Source organism: Chiloscyllium punctatum, chromosome 15, assembly GCF_047496795.1.
Source record: "Chiloscyllium punctatum isolate Juve2018m chromosome 15, sChiPun1.3, whole genome shotgun sequence".
In the NCBI taxonomy this organism is placed as follows: domain Eukaryota; kingdom Metazoa; phylum Chordata; class Chondrichthyes; order Orectolobiformes; family Hemiscylliidae; genus Chiloscyllium; species Chiloscyllium punctatum.
Genome location: NC_092753.1, coordinates 35,994,372 through 36,016,240, shown reverse-complemented (window position 1 = coordinate 36,016,240; position 21,869 = coordinate 35,994,372). Strand labels below are relative to the sequence as shown.

General features: G+C 39.8%; 1 protein-coding gene across 1 annotated transcript in view; it reads right to left on the bottom strand.

Annotated features, from left to right (window-relative positions):
* The window catches only part of LOC140486199 (cilia and flagella-associated protein 47-like), a 482,883-nt gene that overhangs the window by 184,946 nt on the left and 276,068 nt on the right, over positions 1 to 21,869 (bottom strand). The window contains exons 48-50 of the mRNA XM_072584990.1: positions 19,781 to 19,924; positions 9,916 to 10,089; positions 8,015 to 8,126 (exon numbers count right to left, since the gene is read on the bottom strand). Coding sequence (XP_072441091.1) covers positions 8,015 to 8,126; positions 9,916 to 10,089; positions 19,781 to 19,924 — 430 coding nt within the window. The remainder of the gene's footprint in view (positions 1 to 8,014; positions 8,127 to 9,915; positions 10,090 to 19,780; positions 19,925 to 21,869) is intronic.

Sequence of the window (21,869 nt, the reverse complement as noted above, 5' to 3'; positions counted from 1 at the left end):
TGACCGAGCTAGCACAGAGCCAGCTCGGGCAAGGAGCAGATCCCCAGCACTCCTGTTTATATGTGTCAGCAAGGGCTCCCTGATTTAACCAGGTTAACAGTCACAATCAGGGATTGCATGCTCTATGAGATCCATCTGGCTGATATTATTTCAATCACTATATAACAACTTCATGCCCACCACATTATATTCTCATCTTGTTACCATTCACTGAATCTATCTATGTCTCCTTGCAGCTTATCTTCCTACCTAGCTTTATATTAAAGGATTATTTTGAAAACTTATTCTCAGAGTCTTTGCCTAATTCATTAATATAGATTATAAATAAGAGTTCCCACACTGATCCTTATGGAATAATACAAGTCATAGTATACCAATGTAAATGTGGAGCATTAATTCTTACGAGGAGAAAGTGAGGACTGCAGATGCTGGAGATCAGAGCTGAAAAATGTGTTGCTGGAAAAGCGCAGCAGGTCAGGCAGCATCCAAGGAGCAGGAGAATCCACGTTTCGGGCAGAAGCCCTTCTTCAGGCATTAATTCTTACTCTCTGCTTTCTACCTGTTCATTAATCCTCTAATATTGCTAATATATTGCTACTAACTCTAAAGATCATTATCTTTTCTTAGACTTCTGTGTTAATTTCCCGCACAAACCACAAGAGGACTCAAGAAAGCTCTTTAACTTTGTGTTCATTCAAAAAACTTCAGAGAGATAGTCTGTATTAGACAGGCTGAACAGAATTCAGTCCAATAATCTGCCCAGCTCTGTCTCACGCTGTCTGATACATACAGAAAATCATAAACATTTATTTTCATCTCAACCAAATAAATATATATTGTTTATATTTTATTTTTATACAAGAATTGGGAATCGTTCAAAGTAAGGTTTTCTCTTAACCTATCTCCAAGAGTATGTTTATATTCTCGTCTGCTCAAGGCTGATACACCATTCAGGGTGCACAAGGTTCCCCTCCAGACATTTCTGATGTGGACCCTTAGTGCGTTCAAGATTTAAGCTTCTAAGACGTGCCTTACAGTACTAGTTCGTAAGGTGCCATCTTACACTTGCAGTAACCATGTTTTCCAAAATTTGAATTAATTCCCATTACAATGTGGCACTTTATCAAAGGCTTTTTGGAAATTCAAGTACACTATCATTGAGATTCAACCCAACCATCTGTTTAACTGTTTCAGAGCACTGGTGGGTGGCTTAGATTCTGGATCTCATTAAAAGTTTCAATTAATTCAGCTCAGGAACTATTATTGACATAGTTGTTCAATGGAATCTCATTATGAATGCCTGAGTGAGTATCAAACCACTAATCGGATTGCAGTCAGCATGGACTGTTGACAGAACTGTTGAAAGGAAAGTGACCTTGGCTATTTTGACAGATTTGTGACCTATTATTAGAGTTCTGTTTTTTTCCAGTCAATATTGAACTAGTGCTTGTTTATTTTGATAGATGTGTGAGGATTATGCATTCTTTTAAGTCAATTTTCAAGTCTTTTCATTTTGACAGATTTTTAAGTTTCTGAAATATTTCACAATGCTATTATTGGGCTTATGAGCTCTGTATATAGTGGCTATTCAGTGAATGGGTTGGGAAGGTACGAAGGGTGTGGTGTGGAGATTGTGGGACCTTGAGGAGGCATGGGTGATATGGCTGCTTAGGAAGACATGGGAAATGGTGATGAGGGGAGGGGCTAGCAGTGAGAACGCGGTCAAGGATTAGATCATGCACGTTCTGGGGCTTTATACTCATCCTGAAGAGCCAACTTATATTCAGAATATGGAACTGCACATTATAAACTTGCCACACCAGCATTAGCCCATCACTGTCTTTGCTTCAGGCTTACTGGTTGGACATAGCAGGGTTGATTCCAACAAATCTCTGACTCTAAACCATGAAAAATACTGTGAATGGACATCATTGATAAGGAGGTGGAATCATGCTGTCAGAATATCTACCAATTCCTGATTCCCAGTTCCAAGCTGAAAATGCAGCCTACAGTATCTAGAGAATGAAAATTAAAATATATTCACCTATTAATCACGAGCAATACAGTGTTCAGCAAGCCTACAATTGTACAACAATCCTTTGTGCCCAAAAGATGTATCTCACTTAACTGGGTTAGATTTAGCATCATTATGGAAAGTGACAAAGAAAGAACACTAGTAAAACTTTTAAGTTGAGGTAGCTAAATCCTACAAGGCTTAGGGGCAATCTAGTAAAAGTGAACTGGGCACAACTGCTTGAGACAAAGTCAGTAGTACATTAGTGAAGACAGATGCAAAGAACTTTTTCATTACTTCACCCAAGCCCTTGACCTCCATGAAAATGGTTATGTTCTTTTTGATCCATGACTGATCTCAGGAAACATGCTATTTATTAACAGCTCAGGCATTTACATATCTCCTACTATTTTTCTTTCACTTTCCTTTTTCTGATGTTGAACCATTGAACCACAGAAGTAAATTGTCCGCAGTGTCCAGAGATGTGTAGTCTTGGTGATCAATCATGGGAAATGCAGGGTTACAGGGATAAGCTAGGGGTGTGGATCTGTGTGGGATGATCTTCAGAGGGTTGGTGTAGACTCAGTGGGCTGAATGGCCTTTGGTACAATTGAGAAAAGAAGCGAGCCAAACAATCAGTGCAGGCAGGGACAAAGCAGAGAACAAGGTAGGACAGAAAAATTAAACTGCATTTATTTCAATGCAAGGGGCCGAACAGGAAAGGTAGATGAATCCTGGGCATGGCTAGAAACATGGGACTGGGATATCATAGCAATTACAGAAACATGGTTCAGGGATGGACAGGACTGGCAGCTTAATGCTCCAGGATACAAATGCTACAGAAAGGAAGGAAAGAGAGGAGGGGGAGTGGCGTTTTTTATAAGGGATAGCATTACAGCTGTCCTGAGGGAGGATAGTCCCAAAAATACATCCAGGGAAGTTATTTGGGTGGAACTGAGAAACAAGAAAGGGATGATCACCTTATTGGAATTGCATTATAGTCAGAAAGAAATTGAGAAAAAAATTTGTAAGGAGATCTCAGTTATTTGTCAGAATAATAGGGTGGTTATGATAGGGGATTTTAACTTGCTACAGAAGGTGCCGAACCTGACCTAATCTTGGGAAATAAGCAGGGCAGGTGACTAAGGTGTCAGTGGGGGAGCACTTTGGGGCCAACGACCATAATTCTATTAGATTTAAAATAATGATGGAAAAAGATAGACCAGATCTAAAAGTTGAAGTTCTAAATTGGAGAAAGGCCAATTTTGACATTATTAGACAAGAACTTTCAAAAGCTGATTGAGGGCAGATGTTTGCAGGTAAAGGGATGGCTGGAAAATGGGAAGCCTTCAGAAATGAGATAATGAGAATCCAGAGAAAGTATATTCCTGTTAAGTTGAAAGGAAAAGCTGGTAGGTATAGGGAATGCTGGATGACTAAAGAAATTGAGGGTTTGATTAAGAAAAAGAAGGAAGCATATGTCAGGTATCGACAGGATAGATTGAGTGAATCCTTAGAAAACTATAAAGGCAATAGGAGTAAGAGGGAAATCAGGAGGGCAAAAAGGAGACATGAGATAGTTTTGGCAAACAGAGCTAAGGAGAATCCAAAGGATTTTTACATATACATTAAGAAGAAAAAGGTAACTAGGGAGCGAATAGGGCCCCTCAAAGATCCGCAAGGTGGCCTTTGCGTGGAGCCATGAGAGATGGGGGAGACACAAAGTGAGTATTTTGCATCAGTGTTTCCTGTAGAGAAGGACATGGATGATATAGAATGTAGGGAAATAGATGATGACATCTTGAAAAATGTCCATGTTACAGAGGATGAAGTGCTGGATGTCTTGAAACGCATAAAGGTGAATAAATCCCCAGGACCTGATCAGGTGTACCCAAGAACTCTGTGAGAAGCTAGGAACATGATTGCTGGGCCTCTTGCTGAGATATTTGTGTCATTGATAGTCACAGGTGAGGTGCCAGAAGGTTGGCTAATGTGGTGCCACTATTTCAGAAAGGTGGTAAGGACAAGCCAGGGAACTATAGACCAGTGAGCCTGACGTCAGTGGTGGGCAAGTTGTTGGAGGGAATCCTGAGGGACAGGATGTACATGTATTTGGAAAGGCAAGGACCGATTAAGGATAGTCAGCATGGCTTTGTGCGTGGGAAATCATATCTCACAAACTTGATTGAGTAAGATGTAACAGAGGATTGATGAGGACACAGTGGTAGATGTGATCTACATGGACTTCAGTAAGATGTTCGACAAGGTTCCCTATGGGAGATTGGTTAGCAAGGTTGGATCTCACGGAAAACAGGGAGAACTAGCCAATTGGATACAGAACTGGCTCAAAGGTAGAAGACAGAGGGCGGTGGTGAGAGGGTTGTTTTTCAGGTTCGAGGCCTGGGACCAGTGGAGTGCCACAAGGATCAGTGCTGGGTCCACTACTTTATGTCATTTATGTAAATGATTTGGGTGTGAGCATAAGAGGTATAGTTAGTGAGTTTCCTGATGACACCAAAAATGGAAGTGTAGTTGACAGCAAAGAAGGTTACCTCAGATTACAACAGGATCTTGATCAGATGAGCTAATGGGCTAAGGAGCGGTAGATGGAGTTTAATTTAGATAAATGCGAGGTGCTGCATTTTGGGAAAGCAAATCTTAGCAGAACTTATACACTTAATCGTAAGGTCCTAGAGAGTGTTGCTGAACAAAGAGGCCTTGGAGTGCAGGTTCATAGCTCCTTGAAAGTGGAGTCGCAGATTGATAGGATAGGGAAGAAGGTGTTTGGTATGCTTTCCTTTATTGGTCAGAGTATTGAGTACAGGAGCTGGGAGGTCAGGTTGCGGCTGTAAAGGACATTGGTTAGGCCACTGTTGGAAAATTGCATGCAATTCTGGTCTCCTTCCTATTGGAAAGATGTGTGAAACTTGGAAGTGTTCAGAAAAGATTTACAAGGATTTGAGCTATAGGGATAGGTTGAATAGGCTGGGGCAGTTTTCCCTGGAGCGTCAGAGTCTGAGGGGTGACCTTATAGAGGTTTATAAAATCATGAGGAGTATGGATCAGGTAAATAGATAAGGTCTTTTCCCTGGGGAGAGTCCAGACTAGAGGGCATCTTTTTCACACAAAGGGTGGTGCATGTGTGGAATGGGCTGCCAGAGGAAGCGGTGGAGGCTGGTATAATTGCAACATTTAAAAGACACCTGGATGGGTATTTGAATAGGAAGGGTTTGGAGGGATATGGGCCGGGTGCTAGATTGTGGGACTAGATTGGGTTGGGATATCTGGTCGGCATGGATGAGTTAGCCTGAAGGGTCTCTTTCCATGCTGTACATCTCTATGACTCCAGTCATAGGAAATGCAGGGTTACAGGGATAGGCTGGGGTGTATATATGGGTAGGATGCTCTACAGAGGGTTGGTGTGGACTCAATGGGCTGAATCGCCTGCTTCCACACTGTTGTGATTTTGTGAAGTGAGAGAACTTGGAGTATATCTCCACAGATCCCTGAAGGTGGCAGGACAGTTAAGTAAGGTGGTAAAAATGGCATATAGGATGTTTCCTTTATCATTGAGATAGTGAATACAAAATCAGGGATGTAATACAGAAACGAGACACTGGTTCACCATAGATGGAACTTCAGATGTACAGTCTTGGTCTCCACAGTACAGTCGGGACATAATTGTTCTCGATAGAGTACAGATATGATTTGGAGTGTGTTTTCACAACTTGAAAGTTGCAGCTCTGAAGAAATATTGGATTGGCTCGGGTTGTTTTCCTTAAAATAGAAAAGGCATAGTGTAACATAATTCAGGTATTCAAAATAATAGGAGCCTTGGATCAAGGGGACGTTGCAGACTGCTTACTTAATGGAAAGATCAATTACCAGTGGGCATAAATTTAAAGTGATTGGTTGAAGGGACATGAAAAACATTTTCACCCAGAAGGTGGCAGGTGTCTGAACATCAGTGGTTCATTGATTCAACATCAGAAAAAGGAAAGTGAAAGAAAAACAGTAGGAGATATGTAAATGCCTGAGCTGTTTATAAATGGCATTCTTCCTGAGAACAATCATGCACCAAAAAGAAAATAACTGTTTGGAAGTGGTCGAGGGCTTGGCTGAAGCATTGAAAGAGTACTTTGCATCTGTCTTCACTGAGGAAAGATGCACTGCCAATGTCATTGTAAATCAGGAGGTATGAGATATGAGGATGTGAGAAGCAATGAGAGTGATGACCCTTGTCATCAAGCCCATATTTAGCTAATTGTTGCATCAAGGTGCCCTAGCGAAATATATAATGGGAATCAGGAGAAAAATGTTCCACTGGTTGGAGTCAGACCTGTCACAAAGGAAGATGGGCATGGTTGTAGGAGGTCAATCCCAAGAAATCTCTGCAGGAGTTCTTCATGTGAGTGACCTACACCCAGTCACTTCAGCTGATTAATCAACTGCCTTCCCACCATCATAAGATTAAAAGCTTGGATGTTTGCTGATGACTGCACAATATTTAGCATCATTCATGACTCCTCAGATACTGAAGCAGTCTATGTCCAAATTCAGTAAAATCTGCACAATATCCAGGTTTCAGGTGACAAGTGACTAGTGCCAGGCAATGACCAATGACCATCCCCAACAAAACAGGATGTAACTTTTAGCCCTGAAATAACTGCACAGATTCCAGTAAAATGTCACCAGATCATCCTTTATTTACTAGTGCATATTTACTGTAGCCAGCCAACTTGGAATCAGTCCCCTGAACTGAAAAGATTCCAAATCTCCTGCTTATGCTTTTTCTTCTTTTTATTTAGTGATTCTGCATCTCCTAGCTATATATTTTTATTTGTTTCTTTTTCTCCCCCAAAATGACTTGTACTCTTCATATAGGTATTGTGGTTACAAGAGTAGATCAGAGGTTAAGAATTTTGCCGTGAGTAACTTACCTCCTGACTCCCTAAAACCTGTACACAATCTACAAGACACAAGTCTGGAGTGTGATTGAATACTTCCCACTCCTGCAGCTCCAACACCACTCAAGAAGATTGACCCTATCAAGTTCAAAGCAGCCTGCTTGATAGGCACTACACTAACGCTCAGTTGCAGCAGGATGCACCATCTACAATGTGCACTGCAGAAATTCATGTAGCCCTTGGACAGCATACTCCAAACCTACGATTACTATCTTGTCGAAGGACAAGGGGATACATGGGAATGCTATCATCTGTAAGACCTTCTCCAAATAGGGTATAATAAATGACAGTTCTCACAGATGTGTTAAATGCAATTTGACTAACTTGATTTCAATTCTTTGCTGATGTAGTGGAGAAGATTGATGTTGTGAATATGGCTTTCAAAAGGTGTTTGATAAAGCATATTAGATATATTAACAAAACTATAGGCATAAAGGGACACTGGCAGCATGGCAACAAAAGTAGTTAACAGATAGAAAGAAGCATGATGGGAAACAATTAGGGACAAAAGGAAGTATACAGTGGTGTCTCCCAGAGATCAGTCTTAGAATCACAACTTTATATATGGACATAAAAGATCAGGACTGAGACTATCAGATCACCAATTTCAAAGGCCCACTATGTTCAGGAGAGGCTAATAGTTTTATACAGTATCATTAAAGAAGGTACTAAAAGACTCAGAAAGTTAGGGAGAGTGTCAGTGTTTCCACAAGTCAGTGTCTGCACAAGTCAGTCCAGGAAATCAAATGTCCAATTCCTTTATGTGAATGGAAAATGAGAGATCTCAAGAAAATCCATGCTGCCTGCCATACCTACATATTTTCAATCTGAGTAATAACCTGTTTTCTGCCCAGTATCAAAAGTCCCAATTTACCTGTAAAACATTGATTTTCATCTTCATAATTTTCTCACTTTATACTTTGTCAAAGTTGTTTTCAAGTTCAAAAGTGTTATATTCGCACATTATTTGTTTGCTAAATTGAAATCAATTAAATATTTCAAACTTACCCATTTATTTAATTGGTGTTCTTACCTGTAAACTTGCCTCGTTTCCAAGGTAAAATATTAAGTAAATATGGAGCAGTCTGCCCAGCTTTTAAGGTAATGTATGGTTCGCCACTCACTATTACTAAGTCTGATACAACCTAGAAATATAAATGTTTGGTTTTATACTTTAACAAAACAAGTTACAACATTTCATGTAGGTTAAGTAAAACAAAAATAACAGATGCTGGAGATCTGAAACAAGTAAAACAGAAATTACTGGAGAAACTCGGCAGGTCTGGCAGCATCTGTGAAGAATTATCATTACGAGTCCAATGGATATTCATCAGAACTAGAAGTAGGTCAGAAAACGTGGCACTCATGGTGATGATGGGATTTATGCTGTGACAGAGAAGGTGTGACTCAATAGATGGAGATGGATCCCAGAGAGAGAGAAAACTTGGGCAAAGTGAACATTGATAGTTGTTTGCTGACTAGATCTTTAAGTCTTTGTTTTTTGAAATGGTGCAGAATACTTTTACTTCTTTTACATGTTTTGCTTCTCTTTATTTTCATTTTTGCTTTTGTTATCCACTATTTTTCCATGTCGCTGCTTCCTAAATACCCTTAGTTCCTTTAAAACTGCTGTTTTAAGAACTACATGTTGTAGTTTAAGATTACAGGTCTTTAGATTTTTATCAGTTGTATTAATGCAAAATAGGGAGCGATGACATACATGGGGCTCCCTGTGTTTTTATGCTGGGTTGGAGAATGAACGGAATGAAGTCTGGATTCAAGTTAGCCTGCTTAATGTAGAAAACTGTATTTTTAGTGTCTTATCAGCAGCCGCTTGGCCTTTTTAAAGAGGGCGTGAGAGAAATTCAATGCTCGCTGTATGGAGTGAGGACTTTAGTTATTGCACTGTCTTTGTTTATATGTATGACTTTACACAACGTTATTTTTAAGATAAGGCACTCTTAAGAAATTGCTTGTATTATGAAAAAATATACATTTGAATCAAAAAGAAATTAGCTCTATCTTTGCGCTAATCAATGTCCCATCAACAAATCTGTATGGTTAACTGCATCTGGAAACTGATGTTGTTCATTGTCCGAATTCTGTTGTTCAGTTGGCCAATTCATTTTCCAAACTTTTGCCTCCAAAATCTTGGTGCGTTGTTTTTTAATGGCAACTGCTGCTAATCATTGTGTGGGTTTTTTCACAAACAGTAATTTACTCGATGCAACAGTGCTAATGTTAACACACATCAGATAAAAAACTAGGGTAGTATGAATGAATCAAACATGTTATAGCTATAATATGTACATACATTACATTCATATCGCATGCATTGTCTGGGCTAATATAAAGTTAATAGATTATGAATCAGTTGAATGTATTCAAAAGCATATCCTGCTTCAAGGGGTCGGGGTTAGGATGGAGTAAGCAATCATTATACACTTCGGCCAAAATGCTATGATACAAAGATTAGGCCAAGAACTTAGCTTTTAAAAGTATACTGGCATACCGTGTCAGTTAAAAGGTATACTGATGAAAAGATAAAATCACATATTCCCAACAAATTCACCTGACAGGGCAGCCATATTCAGCACCACTCAAGGAAATGGTTAAAATTCCATTGGATCCAAAATTGGAATTGCAATTATTAATTGAGACTGCATGAGAAAACCTCAAGCTGTATACATCAACAAAACCAGTGATACTGGATTGGTGGATTGGAAAATGGAGAATGAACCTATTTTACTTAGACTGAGGTGGGGGGCTGGGGGAGGGAGGGGCAGCTGGTGGATTGAAAAGTTTCAAAAATTGTTTCAGTATTTGATTTTCAAATTGGTGTGAATGAAATAAGTATTGTAGTATGGTATAATTTATATTAAATTATTTTGGCAAGGAAATCAAGCTAATGTTGTAAAATCTGAACTCTCTTACCTTACACGTTAACCTGGTTTGAGTATAATTAGGAACCATTAGGACCTGCCTTGTAATCTGTCTTACTTGGCAGTCTATCATGACGTGATCCACAGCCACAGGCTTTTTGCCAATCCCTTTGAGGTTGATGGTACGTTCAGTGCCATCTGTTTCATTCATCAGGACAAGTTTACCCTTTGAATAAGGAGAGAGTTTAGGAAAAATGTAAACGTTAAACATAGTAGAGGTTGTTTTACTGTCAAGCAGCCATTCTTTGTCAGTCATTTAAGGACCTGTCAGCAGATAGATATTCTGGGAGATGCCGATTACTTCTTTATCTAATTGGAAGTGCTTAGACAATATTTATAAAACTTTTATTCAGGGAATTCAGCAGTCGATTCATTACCATTTTATGCAATTAATACAAAGGGTATCAATACAATTTGTAATGAACAGTTGGTGTGCCAAGAATAATAAAATATAAAGACTTAATTATAGATTAGCTCTGACTTTTCCAATAGGACAATTTTCGCCCATATTTCCTAATCCAGCCAGAAGCAACCAACACCTGCCTCATAACCATGTCCAACTGTTTCTTAAGTGATTCTGAGGGTTTTGCTGTCTCTTGCCTGTAAGGAGATTTATTCAGTGTGTTCATCAAACTGTGATGAAAAATCATTTCCTGGATACAAGCCTTCGAAACACTTTTAATTTGTTTGAAATTTGACATTGTTGTCTGAAGGAATTCTTCTAAAAGAATAAATGTTGAAGGGGCATTAGCTCCACCCAACATGATGATGTAACACAGTCTTTATGTGGAGAATTGAACTGCTTTGCACAAGGTCACAATGGAAGCAGTGTGTCATCTCTGGCTCCTGATAGTTGCAATTATGTTAACTTATTCATGTATGCATGTTAATCATAACTATTATTATCTTGCAATAATTTACACCTTGATATGTAAGACTGTTGAATGGTTTATCCTTACCATTGATATTCAAAATGGCACAGACTCAGCTCAGAAAGAAGGATTAATAGAACATAGAACAGTACAGCATAATACAGGCCTTATGGCTCTCGATGTGCCAACCTTTTATGCTCCAATAAGATCAAACTAACGCACATACCTTCATTTAACTATCATCATTGTGCTGATCCAAGAGTCACTTAAATGTCCCTAATGTATCTGACTCTACTACCACCGCTGGCAATGCATTCCATGCACCCACCACTATCTGTGTAAAAAAAAAACGACCTTTCACGTCTCCCCGAAACCTTCCTCCAACCACCTTAAAATTATGGCCCCTCATGATAGCCATTTCTGCCCTGGGAAAAAGTTTCTGATTATTCACTCTTTTTATGCCTTTCATCATCTTGTACACCTCGCCTCTCGCCCTTCTTCGCTCCAATGAGATAAGCCTTAGTTCCCTTCATAAAACATTCCCTCCAGGCCAGGCAGCATCCTGGTAAATCTCCTCTGCATCCTTCCTATAAAGAAGTGACCAGAACTGACCACAATATTCCAAGTGTGGTCTAACCAGGGCACTATAGAGCTGCAGTATAACTTCATGGCTGTTAAACTCAATTGCCCTGCTAACAAAAGCTAACTGCATTTTTAAGACTTCAGTCAGCAAACGTGGTGTTGTGCAGTGCAGTAGTATACTTTGGTTTTCAGAAGGTTTTTGATAATGTCCCACATAACATTGGTTAATAAAATAAAAGCACAGAGGATAAGAGGTATTCTATTGGTATGGATGAAAGATTGACCAAGAGAGTAGGCATTGACAGGATGTGTGGGATACTGCTAGGATCAGCCCTGTACCCCAGCTATTCACAATATATATCAGTGAATTTGGATTTGAGGACCAAATGTAATATTGCCAAATTTGTCAATGATTCAAATCTCAGTGGAAACGGGTTGTGAGGAAGATACAAAGTGCAGTCAGGAGGATTTGGACAGATTTAGTGAATGAGCAATAATATGGCTGATGGAATATAACATTGAAAAATGGGAGGTTGTTCATTTTCTGGAGGAAAAACAGATGTACAGAGTATTTCTAAAAGGTAAGAGTCTAGGAAGTGTAGATGTGCAATGGAATCAAGGTATCCCTGTCGAAAAGTCAATGAAGGCCAACATGCAGGTGCAGCAAGTTATTAGGAAGACTAATGGAATGTTAGCCTTTATTGCAGGAGTAGGGAAGCCTTACTTAAATTGTGCAAGAGCTTATTTAGACTGCACCAGGTGTATTGTGCGCAGTTTTGGTCTCCTTGTCTGAGAAAGTATGTTATTTCCATGGAGGGGAATACAATGATAGTTCACTAGGCTTGTTCCTGGATGGCAGGACAATCATGTGAAAGGGTTTCAGTAAATGGATGTGTACTCTCTCTCTCGAGCTTTGAATAATGAGAGGTGACCTCATTGAAGAGAAAGTCAGGACTGCAGATGCTGGAGATCAGAGCTGAAAATGTGTTGCTGGAAAAGCGCAGCAGGTCAGGCAGCATCGAAGGAACAGGAGAATCGACGTTTCGGGCTTCACCATTCCTGAAGAAGGGCTGATGCCCGAAACGTCGATTCTCCTGTTCCTTGGATGCTGCCTGACCTGCTGCACTTTTCCAGTGACCTCATTGAAACCAAGAAAATGCTTGCATTACAGAAAGGGTGTGACATGGTTGAAAGGCACAAAGAGACTAGATCAGATATTTAAATCATGTAAGTGAATATATATTTATAGAATTGCAAGATTATTTGCAGTGAAATGTCAACCTTGCTCTCTAAATGCCATTTAGAGATTTAATCCTTCCTTTCTCTCCAGTTACATCTACATGCAGTCCTGATGTCTGCAGCTACGTTAGAGGTAGACTTCTCTGTAGTTGGCCTGAAAGACCTGGCTTGTCTAGGAGTGGGGAAACCCGCACAAACTCATCTTCCTCAAGTCAGACTTCTGCAGGCTTTTGGATTATAAGTAGGATGGAAGTGGCAGAGTCGGGCACCTTTACAGTGTCCAGAGCTGAAGCTTCAGGGGATGCTGTTGGTGGCTCCCCCTCCCTCTGGGTGCCTGCCTGTCAATTGGTGGAAGGGCCAGCTGAAGTGAGGTCAAGGTCTCTTTTCCCCCTCTGACTTTGCCATTGACACTGAGTGCTCATGGTTATATTGATGGAATGTGAATCTGTATACATATCTGGCAGAGATAGAAATGCTGGACCTGAGTGATCATAGTAGAAGCTAATCTGCCCATGAAAGCAGCCAGCTACGCTTGCTGCATCCAGCTCAGAACTGGTAATATCAGTGGTCTCCTCTATCCTCTGATCCAGTTTCACCACTGTCTCTGACAAAGCTGCCTGCTGTTCCTGAGTCTCTGTGTTGTTTCATGAAATCATTCAGAACCGAGACCATGGGATCATCCTAGGCCTGGGGCTGAGCAGGTGCCTAGTCTTCAGCAGCTCTCAGAATGTCAGCTGGCAGGGTGTATCTTCATCAACTGGCTGCAGGGACGTTACATGATGTGCTCACCAGACTGTGCTACCACATCTAATCCAGACAGAGAACACACTGAGGTGAAAGTCTCTGAGCTGCTGGAGGGTGCAGGTAAAATTCTTGCCACTGCATCCTCTTTTGGTTGAGAGGCTTCTTCCTGGTAATGAGAGATATTCTTGCCAAGACAGAAAGCGAGCGATTGAGTCGGATAGAGGTCGATGGGAGAGGCATTAGAGGTGATGCAAGGGCAGGAAAGATGTTGAGATGCCCCCAGCCAATGATTAGAAGGTACAGAGGGCAGTAAGGGTTCGTGATATTCAGGAGGGTGAGATGGGTGAGAGGTATTGAATAGACATCCTGCATGCAATAGTGAGAGCTGCTGTTGCAGTCCATAAGCCTGGCTAAACGATGTCTGCAGTGTCAAAGTCAGTAGTGGTGGCCCTGTAAGTGTATGGCAGTAGAGAGAAAATGGTGGTATTTAACCTTATAGAGCACAAAAAAACATTGAATTTCTTATTGTCACTGCTGGGCATTTCACTTGATCGTTGTCATGAGTTAACTGGGAAGAGTGCCTCACTGCTCCACGTGCCATCACAAAATGCATTAAATCCCAATGAGATCAACAAAATAACTAACTTGCCTGGCTGACTGCTTTTCAGGACAAAAGCAATTCACACCAGGTTTTATTAATCTATGGATGTACCCTACTAGGTAACGAAACATCTGGAAATGAACCTTCCAGCTCAGCGAGCAAACCTACACCCAGAACCTCAATCTGAGCTACAAATCTTCTCAAAACTTGCATTATCAGTCAATTCATTGTAACACACATACCTTTAACAAATGACAGAAAACAAATGATTTCTGATCCTTTACTCTCGAATTTAACATAACTGTAAACCTTTACAACCAAAATACACAGACACTCATTCAAGATTAAGACACACAAAAGGCAAACAGTTTAGCACAGATATTATGGGTGAAAAAAATATAGATGAAAAGAAATTCCCAAGATCTAAAGTCCAGATATCAAGGGTGAGTTAAATTGTCTGTCACAATTCCTTTTCGTTTTCGCAATAATGACAAGCTGTTTTCTGGTAAGTGATCATTATTTTTCACTTTGATCCGGTGCACCCATGCCTATTCTTGTTAGAATTCTTTCTTTTAAGTTTTCTTGGTTTATTCATCTTTCCATGGTGAGGGGGAGAAAGGGATGTTTTCGATTCACTGATTCTGCAGATCTATGCCTGCTCTTCACTTTCAGATTTGTAACAAAATGCAATTCGACTGGAGAGCTATCATTAGGCAGTTTTACCTTAACTCAGAACCCCTAGTGCTACTCTGTCTCAAAGTAATAATTTCACTCCTTCAAAAAGCAACATATGTCTTCTATATATAAAACTATGCACCAATTAATTTTCCAAGTGTGTGTTCCCTGGGTGATTTAGCTATATAATATAGTAGAATAACTTACTTACAGTGTACAAAAGGGAAAAATTGTGGTCTCTGACACCTTGGCAATCACAATGACCCACGTCACCATTCGGCAAACAGAGGAGCTGACATGCCCTTTTGGACAATGTTTTTCATGAGAAGAATACAGGATTACAGTGTGGAGCCAGTGCCTCACTTGCAGTGCATTAAGTTGCTATGGGACTAGGGTCTAAATATGGCACAGGGAGTGTGAACGCTTCAAAGTCCTGACAGTGGTGAGCATTTGCACAACTCCTGCAACACAATTCCAATTCTATGAGCCAGCCACCACAGAAATTGGTTGCATAATTTAGGAGCTGGAAATCATTTTGATTGCATGAGAGAAGTTGGCATTGGCCTTGATGAATTGCCTGATATGAGTCTCATTAACAAAAGGACTTTATCAAAAAATGGTAAATTTCAACTTTTAAGTGTCTATTGGTGACCACTATTCAACAATCTCATTGATTAGAGACAAAACAGTTCACACCATTTAAGTTCTTTACTTAACCCCTTATTAAAAAGAAGCATTTATATGCATAGCCCTATTTCCAAGATGTTACAACAACTTAGGGCTGTTAATCAAACTGTGAAATGATAAACATCCTGTTGTGATAGCGATAGTTTATGAAATTAGTCATATAATACAAATCCAATGATAATCTTTAGGTTTAGGTCAACAAAATGAAATTGCAAGAGTCAATCAGACTTTTTTAATTTAAAGACCAGTGATTCAAATATCTGATTGTTCCAATGAGTTCATTTACTTGCTCCACACATTTGTCTCTACTTCTAACACCCACAAGTGGGACTTCAGTTCTTCCAGAGATATTCCTGGACCTATCCAAAACAGTATGTTACCCTCCAAAGGGATCTCTGCCTTTCTAAAGAGCTTCAATAAGTTTAGATCTCCTCTTGAAAAGTATAATGTCCATACAATGCACACCTAAGTCTGAAAAAATTGCAGCTACTTCCTTGAACCATGGGTCCACCCGATTATTTGCCAACGAAAGTTTTGGGTGCTGGATTCAGGCTGGAGTTCTGGAAGCAGGGCTCCAACGGTATTGTTGTTAAGCCAGAGATCCTCTCCTTTCCTATGAAAATTTAGGTATTAGAGCAATTTGGGAATATTTAATGAATGCCGCTTGGTAGTACAAAATGGATAGTGTTTGACAGAGTTAATATGCTTTGCTTTGACATTGTAACTTTTTAGACTCAAGCGTGTACTGTAGGTCAATAATCAGACAGTCCCAAACACTATATTTAACTTATCAGATCCAGGGGTCTAGACAGAAACAAGCTGATCTATGCATATCATTATGATCTCAGGTTCAATCTTGAACATAATTTTTCTGTTCAATAAACATCTTGCATTCATTATCTGAAACAGAATGCCATTCTCATTGCTGTGGACAATGCAAAACCTCTGATTCCTGAAGAAGGGCTTATGCCCGAAATGTTGATTCTCCTGCTCCTTGGATGCTGCCTGACCTGCTGCGCTTTTCCAGCAACACATTTTTCAAAGCAAAACTTTCTGCCAAGTTTGCTTATCAAGCATCAGTGACTACAAATTACAAGTAACTAATTGACTGTGAATTACTTTGGAATCTAAGTGTAAGAAGTCAACTCATACATATTGTACTGACATTGCCATTGAAGCAGTAACAACAAATTTTAATCTGTATTGTAGCACCATTGCATCAATGATTCAGAGGCTTTTTTTCTTGTGCAAAATCCAGAAACAAAGGACATAATCTTTTATTTATTAGTTCATAGGATGAGGAGTTTACTGGCTAATCCAAGATTTATGGCCCATCCTAAATTGCCCTTGAGAATGCAGCGGTGACCTGCCTTCTTTACAACTCAAGTAGCTTGCTAAGATATTTTCAGCAGGGTAGTTAAGAGTTAAGTATGCTGCTGTGAAATAATGAACATTTTAGTTAAAACTACAATTGGAACTAGGTCACTTAAGCGTGAATCTGTTAAACTGAAAATTCTTCACCGGCATGTCTACTGGAATAAATCGGGGCGAGGGATAGAGGGGGTTGTAAATGGATTTAGGACCATAAGACCCAGAGAAATAGGAACAGGAGTAGGCTATTCAGTCCCTCAAGGTTGTTCTACCTTTCAAGGGGTTATGGCTGATCTGACATTCCTCACTTCCACTTTCGTGCCCATTACACATAACCTGTGAATCCCCCGCTGATCGAGCATCTACCTATCTTAGCCTTAAACATACACAAGGACTCTGCTCCCAAAGCTCCTGTTCCTTCTTATCTCAGTCTTAAATTGGTGCTCCTTTATTCTGAGTCTGTGCCTTCTGGTCCTAGAGTCTGTTCATGGGGGGAAACATCCTGTCAGCATTTATGCTGTCATGCCCCTTAAGAATCCAATATCTTTCAATGAGATCACCTCTCATTCATCTAAATTTCAGTGATTAGAGTCCCAACCTGATTAACCTTCACTCATAAAGCAACCCCTCCAGACTGGGGATCATCCTTATGAACTTTCTCTGAACTGACTCCAATGAAATAATAGCTTTCCTTAAATAAGGAGACAAAAACTGCTCACAGTACTCCAGGTGTGGTCTCACCAGCACCTTGTTCAGTTGCAGTAAGACTTCCCTACTCATATACCCCAACCCCTTTTGAAATAAAGGCCAGCATTCCATAAGCCTTTCTGATTACTTGCTGCACCTGCTTGCTGGCCTTCTATGTTTACTGTACAAGTGCCCCAAGTTCCTTGGTGTTGCAGCTTTCTGAAGTTTTTCTTCATTTAAATCATACTCTGTTCTCCTGTCCTCCCTCCCACCAACAGAAAATACATCTGGTGCAGCCAATGAACAAGTGATTCTCCTATTATATATATATATTTTTTTCCCTATAAACACCTCCAATACTGCCAAACAGCAGGAGTGTTTATTCCACCCCCAGCATCCATGTCGTGTGTGTGCAAGTGTCGAAATGAGTGTAAAAAACCTTATAGACATTCCACCACCAGGAAGATGAGAAACATCTAAGTAGCCAGTGACAAGCAAAGGACTCTCCTGGTTATATATTTTTAAAATTTTTTTTCTTTTATTTTCTTTTCAGGGTGTCTGACACTGTTGTTTATTTTTTTCTTCTCTTTTCACTTTTTTCTTTTTTTTTAAAATTACCCCCACACTACCGCCTAACTGCGGTAGTGCTTATTTTTTCCCCAGCACCCATGTAGTGAAAAACACAAGGTGCACAAATCTTTATTCAGTTTCCACCACCAGGAAGAAAAGAAACACCCGAACGGCCAGTGACAAGCAGTGCCCTTCTCATCAAAGGACTCTCCTAGTTATATTGGTCAGCCAAGGCTTTCCTGATTGGTCCAGGTTAACAACTCCAATCAAGAACCTCATAGTCAATAAGGTCCACCTGGTTCCAATCACTAGAGCCAGGAGTGCCCAGCATCTGTGGTGCCATGATGCCAATAGAAGTGTGTCATGAACCCTGTAGGATTTAAGTACAGTCCTCTACTTCTGCCTTGGTCCTTATCCTTCAAAACTACCTCTTTCCTCTAGAGTTGTTTTGTCTTCATTATGAGGGGTGACTTGTGTTCTCAACATAAGCTAGTGGGGGTGGGAGGGGAGAGTAACGCACAGTTAAGATCACGAATGGGATCTAACCACTAAAGGTCTGCAGTCCCTCTGCAATTCCTGTTTTAATTTGCTGAATAAGCAAAAGACTTGCCAGAATTTGCAGGATCTTTACTCAAATAAGATAGATTTGATTTTGTTGATGTTACCAAGGCCAGAATGTTCTTTTTCTGAATTAGAGCTTTATGTGATGAAACCACAGACTTCCGCACCAAGCAAACCAGGAAGAGGTCTTACTGTTTTGGTGCTTCTCAGTCTCACAAGGAAATTTCCATTTCCTTGCTCCCTGGCTCCTACCTACCCCTTCCCCTTTCCTTCATCCATGAAGCCTCCTGCACCTACTCTCTTCATTTACATATCTCTGAGACTGTCCCAGGAATAGGTTTCCCGCTACCCAGTATTGCTCTCATTCCCCCAACACAGTTGCTTCTTCCCATCCATCTTGAGCAGGAGACTTACAAAGACTGTTCGAGTTAAACCAGTGAAATAAAGTCTTTCATTTCTCATCCCACCAAGGCCAGGATGGTTTACAACTTGTTTTGACCAATGCCTCATGACTCCTGCTTCAAGTTCCAATCAGAGTTGGAAATGCATATGGTAATGCCCTTCAGCTTGGGAACTGCTCAGTGGGGATGGAGTCTGTGGTGCCAGGCCAGCAATTTGATTTAAATTACGGCAGACCATGGAACCTGTAAAATCTCATTCACTCTTCCTGGCATGTAACATGCCATCACCTCGGCCTGATTTTCCCATAACATGAAACTGATCACCATTATATTAATAAGGAGAATTATTGGAGTGGCGTCACAGTCTTCTCATTTTTTGTTTTATCAAAAGCTGTCGTGCCAAAAATCACAAAAAAAGGCCTGAATATTGTAATAATCAGATTTTGTTTTCTTACTTTCCTTCTTGAATCAAATCAATTTATCTGCTTGCCAATATATGATTCCAGCTGTATGAGTGTAAAATAACTAGAAGATATGTCAAGTTTTTCTGTTAAACTTCATCTATATTATTAACTGTGTCCAATGTTACTTCTTCCCCAGTTGTCAATCAAAACCATTATTTCAGTTAATTAAACCTTGAACACTATCAATGAAAGTTAAAATATTTTGCTGAATAGGTTGCTTCTCATCACCTACAGTAGCCCCCACAGTGATTCCACATGAGATTATTAATTCAAACACAGAACATTGAAAAAAAAATGAAGCACCAGGTTTCTAATGAGCAATGGCTTGTCAACAATAATTTTGTTTTACACAACCTATCAGGAATTCATCAATATAATACTGAAAAGCAGAAAGGTATCTTACCATAGTCACACACTCAAAATTTGGCTTGAACATTAATGGATACATCGATGTTTCACAAGCCTGGATGTACATCATCGATGGGCCAAAGAAGTCTTTCCCTTCCAGAACAGCTTTAAGTTTCCAGTCTTCCTGTGAGTCATTATGCTAAAAAATAAATCATACAGAATGTCTCTATTATAATTCAGCTCAATTGCCATTTGTAAATCAAAATAGGAATTGCTGGAAAACTCAGCAGATCTGGCAGCATCTGTGGAGAGTGTTGATCTGGCAGCATCTTCTAACTAGATGCACTACTCACATAATTTCTTTAATAACAGGCCATCTATTGTGCCTTTGTTGACAACAAAACGATTATCCCTGAAAATTTGTTATTTTGAATTGATGGCAAGTAAGATGCTTTACAACTGTACCTTTAATATAAACAAAATATTATATAGCATTGATAAACACAGTGTTAAGCATAAAATGTAGTTTGCTAACTCAGTGGTCAGACTTCAGAATTTCAAATATTTAAATAAAGCTAAATACAAAGTAAGACATTTCTGCAAAATGCTGGAGATGATGTTATTTGTTATTCGCCTTCTGTCCACCTGCCCTTAGTTAAATCTGGATTCGTGAAAAGCAACTTGAGGACCTATGTGCTGTAGTCTCCCTGCTGCTTTTCACAGAGTGGTTCATTGGGGAAATATTAAAGCCAAATGATTACCTTTCTTGCCATTTACACTGTTGAAATAAAGAAGTCTCCTTTCAGCCCTGGCGTCTAGTATTGACAGGAATGAATGAATGAGGAGCATGCCCTTGCACAGACTCACTGACTGAAAGAGAACTCCTACAATAAAGAGTCTTTAAGGAATGGACACTGTGCTAGCCACATCTTCTCTACTGTGGCAGGCTCACTGAGGCTTCTGCAGCAAACCTTTGTTGACATGGCAGCAATACTGTTTGAAAACAACTTGAGCACTTTGCCATTAAATACAACACAAAAACAAAACAGACATGCCAGAGAATTCCTAGAGGCCCGGCACTCCAACCACAACGCCATAAACAAACACATAGATCTAGATGCCATCTATCAACCCCTCAAAAAACGAACAGGAAATGACATCACCACAAACCCCAGGAACCCCATCCAGGAGAAAGATATAAATAGAAAGCAGGAGACAACAGCTTCGCTTCACTTGGAGGTCACCACTGATGATGTCACCTAGACAGGTAATGAAACATCTGGATATCAAACCTACAGCTCAGCGAGCAAACCTACACCCTAAACAAAAACAGAAGTTGCTGGAAAATCTCAGTAGGTTTGGCAGCATCTGTGAAGAGAAATCAAAGTTAACGTTTCAGGTCTGGTGAACCTACCTCAGAATATTAAATAACTATTAAATACCTTGGGGCCAAAAACATGGTTGAGTCAGGTTTACATTTCAGCACAACTGGAAATCCTGTCCAGCAAAGATATTACACAGTCACAGAATTTGAGGGAAGGGGCAGAAAGCCTTGACCAGCAAATGAAGAATTTGCACAGCAAAAGTAAATAAATCATTTCTATTAAAAACCAAAGCATGTAATGTAGTTGGACTAATTAATTTTAATCATTCAAAATGATTTTACTTAATCTAGTTGTCTACATTAAATATTTCTCTCTTTTAATATCAGCAAAATTATTTCACATGAAATTTTGACACTGTATAGAGCAGAAACATGAAAATCTAATGTGATCACAAAATTTTCATACTTAATTGCAAGAATATTACAGACATAGAATTCTGATATTAACTTTTATGGAACATAACTACACATTCTAGCCCACTTAAATGCAGAAATAAAATACTCATCATTGGCAAATTAATCCTTATCATTGAGTCAGTTCTGATCATTACAAGCTGGCACAAGAGATATGGACAGAAATCTAATGAAGATGCTATCACATTCTGCAGTACTCCTTCTGGTGTCTTTCAGTGGATCCCACTGAAGATGCCTTTGATGACGAATTGTCGGCATAAACCGTGTTGAGTCTTTCACCAAAGTTAGCCAAGGTCTCAGGCCAAGCGGTACATCAGGCCGCAATAACCAAGACCCTGAATTTTCA